At 40.0% G+C, this 10,575-nt stretch overlaps 1 protein-coding gene across 1 annotated transcript in view; it reads right to left on the bottom strand.

Annotated features, from left to right (window-relative positions):
• Positions 1-542: 542 nt before the first annotated feature.
• Positions 543-10,575, bottom strand: part of lpgat1 (lysophosphatidylglycerol acyltransferase 1) — a 47,262-nt gene continuing 37,229 nt past the window's right edge. The window contains exons 8-9 of the mRNA XM_066706566.1: positions 7,825-7,931; positions 543-5,885 (exon numbers count right to left, since the gene is read on the bottom strand). Of these exons, the coding sequence (XP_066562663.1) occupies positions 5,734-5,885; positions 7,825-7,931 (259 nt within the window). The 3' untranslated portion in view covers positions 543-5,733. The remainder of the gene's footprint in view (positions 5,886-7,824; positions 7,932-10,575) is intronic.

Raw genomic sequence — 10,575 nt, 5'->3', positions numbered from 1 at the left:
ATGTGTTTGCTTGCTTCCAAAGGATGAATAATTTAAAATATCTGCAGTCTGTCCTAGCTGCATTGCTGTACGAGGCATACCTTGAGCTTTGTCCATCTGTGTGCGTGTGTGTGTGTGATCTAGATATTAACTAAGAATCCCTTGCAACTGCTCACCAACTGAAATAATTTTGGTACATTGAAATCTAGATCTGTCGAGTAATCTGAGCATTTTTTCAACTTTTGTCATCTCTCTGGGATCTCTCTTCATGTATCCATTATTCTCTAATTCTTTGATGAAAAGGGAATGCTCATGAGTTTTAAATTTAAACAAACCAAACTAAAACCAACCGACTGAATCAATGAACTAAAACTCCTGCATGATGTTTTAAGTGGACAGACTAGCAACCTGCAGCTACAGTGCTGCAGGAACCTGATCAAAAGCAGCATTTTTGACATGTGTGCAACAGACTTATTATGGAAGATAGTAAAAGCAAAATCAAACCGTGACGAAAATAAATAAAAAGGACAGAAGAATGAAACAAAGGAACAATGCAGACACAGCCTTGTTATTTGGATTTAATTCACAAAATTACAATGGCGGTAATACTTAAAAAGCAATAAAAATCAACTCAAATTACAAATAAATACTTTAAATAAAATAAGAACAACCTGTGTTGGTTTTATTAATGAATAAGAAAATTACGATTAGCATTTTATGAAACCGTTACATTTGAGTTCTCTGGACAAACATCGAGACTTCTTTACATGAAGTTTACACACTGTTTTCCCCTCATATGTCACTGCCTTCCAGAAGAACAGAAAACAAAAGCAGTTGTTTTTTCAGCTACGATACAAAAACATACAGACTGCCCCCAGAAAAATGACATGATGCCCTATTGAAGTCAGCAGGAATGTCCTGTGCAGTAGTGAACATTAGCTAAGTTTTCACATTTGCTGTTCATCACCCTGGTTCCAATGGCTCTTGGTCATGAGCCAGATTACAGCCGGAGCCACAGAACCGATTTCTGCCAACACATCCATTCCAGAAAGACCTGGTTGTCTATCCTGATGGATGCTCACATTGGTCAGTAAAACATTTACAATGAGAGACAAGTCAGGTGATGGAAAGTCCTCAACAAGGACTTCACGCAACACCACAAATATCAGATGGTTCTCGCGTTTATTACAATCCTGCCTACGGGGGGGGCGAGGTGCCATATTGTCGAGTTCCTATGATCAACCAGTCGTTTATATACTGGAGAGCCGCCCAGAAGTGAGAATGATCAGGACCACACGTCACAATGTCCTGCAACAGAAGGATGCAGTGATCAGGACGCACTTTGTTAGCAAGAAAACGGAGGATGCTGCAATTTGATTATCATCGCCCAATGTTTTGGCCAGTCTGGATAATTGTAGAGAGTAGAACAATATGGGGGGGCATACAGGAGTGGGAGATCTGAAGAGAAGAGATCCCAAAGAATAATCAGACCTGAGAGCTACTGCAAACCACAGACAACATGGCATCATGTGGTTATAAAGTCTGCATGTTAGATTTCCTTATCTTAAGGCATGGGTGCACCATGGTAAATGATTGATCAGGTAGGCAGACTAGATCTCAAAATTCTGAAGCTTTGACGGGTTGAGCTTCATCCGTTCAAGGTCCCTGTGTATAGAACAGGTACCCACAATAAGCCACCACGATCAGGTGAATTGATTGTTTAAAACAAATTAGTCCGTATCAACATTTCCACAGAGTATGGTGCACTCCAATGATAGTCCAAATATTAAAATTAAAAAAAGGGATACAACCTTTAAATTACATGACATGAAAACAGTATGTTAAAAGGAAACTAGGCAAGAGCCACACACAAAGTTGGGTTTAAACTAGGACTAGAGAATGTGGACAGACATGAACATCTCTTCAAGAGGAAGAGCCTTTGCTTTCACGTGAAACCGAATGTTCTGACTGAACTGTTAAGACCTGATCCGCTCATTTCTTGCAGGTGTACTGAAAAAACAACACAAGGCCTCCATTTTTATTCCCAGTATTCTTAAGATTACTGTAATGAGCAAGGCCTCCGAGATATAATTTAATTGGCTGGCTGTTCATCTGAGCAGACTAGCCATTTTTTTTGTAACCCCAACCTGCAGCAAGGAAAGCTCTGCTCAGTTTCACAGTGCAGACTAAGTCAGGGGTTGAAAGCAACTGCCATTCAGACAACAACCAAGAGTCCATAACAAGAATAAGCCATCACTAATGGATCAGTTATTACCATGTAATTGCCCATCTTTAAAACCATTTGGTCTTATTTTGAAACTACTGCATCATCACTCTTGTTTCTCTGTAAGCAAAACATGTTCTATTAGTAGCATCTACAAGTGCAAAACCTACATATCCACACCCATTTTTCAGCCACTAATTAACTTGGCCGTGGGTACCGAGTCATCTCCATTGGGACTGACTAAGTAGCATTCATGGCTCTCGGCCTTAGAACTTAGTTTAGTGCGTGTCAGAGCAGTCAAGCATTCATATAAAAGTAGTTTTGTATTTGAGAAATTCATACATGTTATCCTTAAAAGTCAACTAGATTAACATGTCCCCATAAATGCGTATTTATAAAAAACAAAAACATTATATACACATACACACACACACACACAAACAGATGCACATGTAAAAAACCCAATAGATTAATGACAGTTCCTCACAATAACACATTAACAAGTAAGAAGGAATCTTTCTGCATTGTTGTCACTATAATAAAGAGTCCCTGTTTTTTCTTGAAGAATTTTGTGATCTAGGAAGCAATGCATCATAACCAAGAAGTTTTAGAAGGAAGACCTGGCTCGGCGTTATTTCAGTCTACTGGGGAGTCTGACAAAGACCTGACTTTTATTTCACTGTGCAGAGCTGAATGCTAGATAAAGCAAAATGAAGTCTCACTGTGGTATGCCATGAGACATTGTGCAGTGGGAGGGTTTGATGTCTAGAAAGGATGGGGAAGATGAAGACACAGCATCTGCTCATGCCAACTCTCTTGCCTGTAATGTAACGAGGGAAAATCAAGACCAGATCGCCAGTAATGGTTGAAACTAAATCTAGTAAAACAGGAGATTCCTGGGGCCTTCAAAACATACTTCAACAATGGCACATCCAATGAAGCAACAGATTCTGCTGAGAACGCACACAACAGCAACAACTATTCATAGGTAAACCTTTCCATTTGCCAGACTTAATTCAATGCAGATAAGCACCACACGTTTTGTCCACTCGTTTCTAGGTGGGCAGGCAAAAGGCAAGGAGGTCAGTTTCACACCTTCAGTGAGTCTATGACATTCCTGACACTGCTTTTCAGTGGTTTAAAAAGTCAGTTTAGGACAGATTTATGCCTGGCATCATGTAGACATTATTGGAAAAACAAAAGGTATACGATATAAAAGTGAAAAAAACATTTTTACTTATGTATTGTTTCCTTGTTTGTATGTTAGATCATGTGTCATTTGTAACACATTTTCATAATCTGATGTTAAAATGCCAGTGAAAGAAAGGTGTAAGTAAATGCCGTTCCAGAACAGCGAGAATGCTCTCATACTGGATTGGATAATAAACTGATTGTTTTGAATGAAACATTTGCAACTGAGCTCCAGATCATGAAAATGTTCACAAGTGACACAGGATGTTTAGTTTTTTGTTTTAATATAGAAAACATTTGTAATGATAATGTTGATTTGTCAACGGTAAAAAAAAAAAAATCCAAAAACAAAACTGACAAAGGGGAAAGTGAAGGGTTAGATTAAATTGATTCGACTGGTTTTCATTGATCCTATGTAAACCTGTGTCATTGGCTTGCTTTCCTTGTTTCCTATAGATAGCTACAGGAGGGCAGGATAAATATATATAATGTATGAAGGTGAAAACCACTGGCTAAATTACTTTGATTCACTAATTCTTAATTGCTATTGTCCTCGTAAAAACGTAGATCCTACAGAATGAGATAACTTTCCTTTCTGTGTACGATGGTGGACAGGTAGTACCATAAAGAGCCAAAGTGGGGGACTTCCTTCATCCACACACATGACTTCAGTGCATCACCAGAACCAAGAGTCCCAGATTACAAGGGCACTTCCTCATATGAGGACCAGTCCCAGTGGAGAACTGCAGACTCTACACACCAGTGGCGGTATGCAATGCCAACTCCTGTACCACCCAGGGACAGTGCGGCAGTTCCCTATATGATAAAACAGTTGAGCTATTTCAGGAAATTCCAACAGCATAATACTGGGTTCTGACAGGTTAATTACTTATTCATTTCACATAAAAAAAAAAAAAAATTAAACCTTACAGATAAAGAAAAAAGACAAGGTTGTAATAATCATCTTACTCATCATTTTATGTACAAGACTAAACATACCATGATGCCTCAAAGACAAGATTTCAAATAATAATAAATAAAGTCTCCTACACCAAATTGTGCATTTTTTGTTACTTTACCTTGACATGGGGGCAACTGTGAAAACATGGTTTTAAAAAACAAAACAAAAACACGCACACAAATAGGCAGGTTATGCTGTCCACATACAGTAATAACACCTATATATCAGTCCTGGTGCATTTGAATTGTTTACCTATTGAATAAGGATCAACACATTTTGGTAGTTCAATCATTAAAAATCATTTTTTTCCCCCATCCCCCAACACTTCGCATATGGCTTAAATATTCGAACTAGGCGATATAGACATTTCAGCACTCGTATGGCATCAGCAGGATGGGATCTTGAACATTGTTTTGTTCTTCCTCTTCTACCTTCACAACTGCATTTCAGCTGGTTGTGGGCAAATGCGAGAGACTTGGGGCTTGAAATGGAACAGGAAATCTTGCAGTGGTTTACGGGATGGAGAAAAGAAAAAAGCTTCAACCCTTTCATGAAAATTGTCAGTAGGCCCAGCCCAACCATATATCTTCCTACTCTTATACACACTAACCCCCCACCCCACCCCACCCAGACATCTTCGGCAGAACGAGTGCATCTTCAGATGGTGGACACGTGAAAACGAGCATAACAAGGTTTTCCAACTGATTAAGAATTTTGTCAAACAATGATTATATAAAAAAAAAAAAAAACACAATAACAGTAATGGTTGGTGGTTGTGAAAATGCATAATGCATAACTAGGACACTCGAGGATATTTCCAGGGCTCGGAGAAGTATGCATCCTTAGTGCAATAGGAGATGCAAAGGTGAGCACAGCCTCCACTGAAGGGCAGAATTGCGAACCAGAAGGACGCCCTGCTACGGCTCCTCAGGCTCGGGCTTAGAGCTCCTCTCCCCGCATCAGTGCCTGTCGCAGAGTATCCCAAAGAGCCGTGTATAACCAGGAGAGGAAAAGTCTCCAGCAAGCCTGCTCAGACTAGTTTCACAGTACCCCCCTGCGAGACCGTGGAGAACGCTCTCCCACCCTTCTCCATCTTTGAGGTTACTACTGCATCTAAATGAGGAATTACTTTAAATCTGGATCCTTTTCATTCGAAATCCTGAGCCTTTTCAAATTTTGAATGATGTGGTGTGGGTAGGGGGGAGGGAATTATTTGTGTTCCATTTTCCTTTGATGATGTCTTTTGTTGTTGTAGTCATTTTGTTTTTGTTTGTTACGCATCACCTTTGCAAATTTACATTCGACACCAGCAGTATGATGTTTGCGCCACAGCTCCAACTGACTGAGGTCCATTTCTCCCCTTCCTTATCAAATCTGATTAAAAGAAACAGCAATAAAAATACTGAAGTATGTTGTACCACATGTAGCCAGAGACAAAGGCGAATGACTGTACAAGGAGGAGCCACACAGGGTCGATGGTCATCTCCTTTGAAACAGCTTCTTTTTGGCCTTTCGGTGGTGGGAAAGCTCCTACAGAGAAAGAAAGGAGACGTCATGACTAAGGGAGAAGATGAAGCCTCTTAGGTGAACATTTAAAGTTGAGGATATGCAAACAACCTGTAGCAACATAAAATAAGAACATTTAACTCTTTAGATCACTGATAATTTCGCCTTAAAATATGCATATAGAAGCTTGGTTGTGAGGGCCTGATATTATGCCACTTTTAGTTTGAGTCATTTAGATTCAACTTAGAAGCCTGTGCACATGTTGCCAATTAAATGTACAAACCCCTCTGGCCACTGGCTGAAACCTTAGTTACAGTTGCCAAGTCACAAAAACAATTACAAATCCTTTCTGGACTCTCACTCTGCTTTCTTCCTAATTGGCATCCATGCAAATATCAGACCACAGACTGCACTTGCCATGCACTGCAGATCCTGTGAAGTCTAAGCAGTTTGTATTGGTTTTAAAGGTTCAAATTTGTTCATATTCATTCCCTCAACCAAGCATGCTACAAAGCACCTTGCGATTGTGATCTGAGTGAGCACCAAAACAAGGAAACAAACAAGCACCCCCAGACAAATACATTAGTTTCTCCGAGAGTGGATTCTCCAGTGATCGGCATCGGTGCCAATTGTTCAAACAGCACATTTCAGGGGGTGCACACTCGCCATCTGAACGAGCAAGGGAAGGTTGAACCTTACACTGAAGGACTGTCAATTAAAAATAATGAGGACAGCCATTATATTCCAATTCCTACAGACCTATAGATGGATTTAATATCTTGTACATGAAGAGGAGTTGAATTTGAAATTGAAAGTGTAAAGCGCAACTTTAATTTAAGAAATGAAGGCTTGGATCTGTTTTTGTTAAGCCCCCCTATACACACAATTTTCTATCCATCAGATTGGTGAATTCAAATATAGGATTGAAGGAGGTTAAAATACAAGCTACAGATTTACAGAGGGTGAATAACAAATAAGATTGGGCTCCCAGAGGTGGGCCTGATTGATACATGTCCTGCTTTAGTCCGACGGCTATCCCTCCACAGCAAGACGTCATCTGTGGGCAAGAGCTTTCGTTTGGAGTCGCTGGCTGGGTTTGAGCCACCCCTTCCACAGACAGGTGTGTTCACAAAAGCATGGGGTTCCCTGCACAGCAGTTTAACTCATTTGAGATGTGGTTTAATGCACAAGAGTAAAGCAGCAGAGCAGGGGAGAGGATGCAGATCCAGGTGCTGTGACGGGCTGAATGATACAACCAAGTAAAAGAAACTGAAATCCAGATTTTCACCTGATCTAAAGCAAGTGGTCAAGGAACAAAGCACCACAGCCCATATTTCATCAGTGAATAGAAGGACATGAAACAATGTGTTCTCAGAAATAACACCATAGGGATATCAGAAACCTCCCTAAAAAATACTTAATTGTAATATAATAGTGCTTTGTTACTTGTTCATTAAAGTGCAATTAAACAATGTAAACTGAAGTGCACATTAATTATAAATGTATTAGAGGATTAACATTCGGAAGCACATAAATATGCTAAATTACCATTTATAAAGTTTAAACGTATATACACATTTCAAAATAATATGCAAGTCTTAGACTGGATATTTGTCACAGTGTAATAGATTAGCTTGATGGAATCCGATTGCAGGTAGGTTTCTGTCATCTAAGAAGAGGCAAACTGTTTAGCCTAATCATTTGGTTTACAAAAGGAAGTGGAAGTGTTTTTCACTTGTGTTTTTTTTGGGTTTCAAAAAGTTAAGACTTGTTTTTCAGTTGCTCTGCCAAAACGCACTTGCACTCCGCAGAGAGGCTGGGTTTGACAGAGAGGAGCTGACGGCCGGCGCGCAGCTGCCCGCTACAGCAGATGTCACCTAGATACAGGCCAGGACAGAAGACGGTCTGAGACAAAAGTGACAACGGGAATATTAAAATCGGGGAAATAAGAGAAGGTCCAGACCTGTTTCATAAAAATGGGCCAGGAGCTCCTCCTTCTCAACGAAGCGCTGGTAGAGCCAGTCAGTAAGAGGCTCCGTCTCCACAGGGACTTCCTTAATCGGATAGATCCTGTGTGGTGGAAAGAACAATGCGGTTAAGAACAATCCTCATTAACAACACTGTACTTTTGGACTGAGATTCCTTCGTGGAAGAGCCTTTCAAAAGGCACAGGATTTGTATTGGACTATGAAAGCCAGTCCTGCCTATCCCTGCAGCAGCAGAAAAGGGGCAGACAATTACTGTCATAATTTCAAAAGCTTCATGTCCCAGATAAGAAAAGCAGCATCCAGATGGAAATCCAGTCCACTGAAACACAAGATCAGAAACAGTCTACCTTTAAGTCACCAACCTGTATTAAACAAAAAAAGCAGATTGTGTTCCAGCTCCCAACACCCCCTGCTTGCCCTTCCACCATTTCACACGAGTCACCTTACAGGCTGCAACACAAACCTCTGCTGAAATATCAAAATCCTACTGTCTCATTGTCTTTCCAAACACGACTGCCATCCCTCACTCCTCAATCAACAGACATCAGCTTTGTTGGTCTGCACTGAACAGCAAACTGCAAATTACTTATTTAGTTGCAATGAAGCTACATTTTCACAAAGCTTGCCTGAGAGGCAAAACCACTTTTGGTAAACTCTATATAAAAATACATTGTGTGTATACATTTTAACATTAAATTCCAATTTAAAAGGGCACTACAAAGAGATCTAATCCACTGCCAGACAGATTGAAAGTGGCATGGCATGTGCTTAAAGAATGACTTCACAATATAAACAGGAGACAAACTGCCAGCTTCAGCTCTTAGCCTCAAGTGCTGTGCCTGCCTTTGCCAGAAGGGGTCTCCATTTGGCTGTAAACAAGACCATGACAACACAATACATGTGCAAAATAGACATCGCCTTCAAACAGGTAAAGTTTAAGATTGAAATATTATCCAGTGGAATTCATAGTTTAAAATGTATATTTAGTAAACAAAGATAAGTACCCACTCGTTTCTGTGGTGAGGGGGGCCTGTTTTCACTAAAATAAATAATTCCAAAGTAGATTGACAGTTCAAGACTTGCCCACAAATATAACAGCAGCAGCAGCTTTGGGGTTTTATTTGAAATCCTCTTTTCAGAATTGTGACAAATTTGTATTACTCAACAAACATTATTTTCTCCCCCTGATACGCGTTTAACTTTGTCTGTTTGACTTGCAGAGTCAGGACACGCAATGCTTTGCCAACAATCTGGAGTGTTCCTCTGGATTCCCAGACTCCGTGTGCGAGTCCTTGAGTAAGCAGATCTGCCTTACTGAAACCAGGCACATCCCAAATGACATCTGTTTGTTGGGAGGGGGGGCTTTGAGAGTAAAATGTCTTCCTCACACATTGCCCTTTGAAGAGACCCTGAAGAGAGTATGAATGAAATGAAAGACTGTCACATCTCTTTTGTCTTTAGAAGAGACGATCCTTTACATCAAGTGTTGTCTTGTAGATTGTGTTCAGTGAATCTCTGCCGCAGTGGCTTGATTTGGCAGATGGGGATGTCCCCGACTCTCGTCCCCCGTCCTAAATTCAGAGGTGATTAATAACGTGACAATTTCAGCTTTCAAAGTTGGGAAGTTCATTTCATTCAATTAGATGAAGTTGGCATGTTTCTTTTTCCTAGTTTCTCTAGTTCCCTAAAAGGAAAGGCTCTAACTGTCTTCTATATCAGAAGAGCCCTTTAATATTTTGTTCAAAAAATCCTGGGGATCTGGTTTTCAGACATTTTCACCTTGCGACACAAAGCTTCACTAGATTTGTAGAATTATTATACTGAAGCAGCTAATTAGCAGCAATCTCCATTCGGTACCTCAGCTAGATTAAATGCACAAGGGTTGACCAGCCTCTATCTTTCTTTTTATGCATTGCGGTCTTTATCGTCTACCTTTAAAGGAAAATCAACGTGCAATTTATGTGTTTTTCTAGCTGGGTTTGTTGTGCTGAAATGGAATTTCCCTTTGAAGAGGGGAGGGAGGGGGCAGGAGTGCAGAGGAGCAAGAAAGTAAACAGCAGGGCCAAGGAAGCAAGTTTTTAAAATGCTCTAGTACAAACCAAACCATATCACATAAACAGACAACTGATATGATGGGAAGAATGCATTCATTACCATAAAAAAATAAAAACACTTGTGTGATAGTTTTCCTCTTATAGTATGTGGTCTGCATTAAAGTTTACACAAAACAAAAAAACATTTGGAAAACATTTCTGACAAACAGGGCACCTATAGGGTAGACATATTACTGTGCCAAATCAATTTCAAAGCAAATGTGCACTGATGACTTGATGATGATGTGCACTTTTTGTTTTCAGTATTTCAGAAATAAGAACAATCTGCCTCAGGATACAGAAAAAACACACACACTTAAAACTTCATCAAACAAGGCACAATTAGATAGAATGGAACAGGATTCCATCTGGCAATAATAAAAACCTAAAGTCTCTTATTAAAATGCATTTCTGAAGCCTGTCCAGCTGTCTCCTAGAATATGACGTGCATGGTGACACCACCAAAATCAGCTCTGAACAAACTGAACACATGAAGCTGAACACTTTTGTTAGGAAACTTCTGTGCACAGTGGGCAGGTTGGAGACTTCTAACATTATTCAGAAGAGATCGGAAGAACACTAGTTAAAATTCTGCAGAAGCTTTAGGCTCTCTCATGATCGTTTAAGACTTTC

The sequence above is a fragment of the Amia ocellicauda genome, chromosome 1, assembly GCF_036373705.1.
Source record: "Amia ocellicauda isolate fAmiCal2 chromosome 1, fAmiCal2.hap1, whole genome shotgun sequence".
NCBI classification, from domain to species: domain Eukaryota; kingdom Metazoa; phylum Chordata; class Actinopteri; order Amiiformes; family Amiidae; genus Amia; species Amia ocellicauda.
Note: the sequence above shows the minus strand (reverse complement) of the source record. Positions and strands in the feature narration are given on the sequence as shown.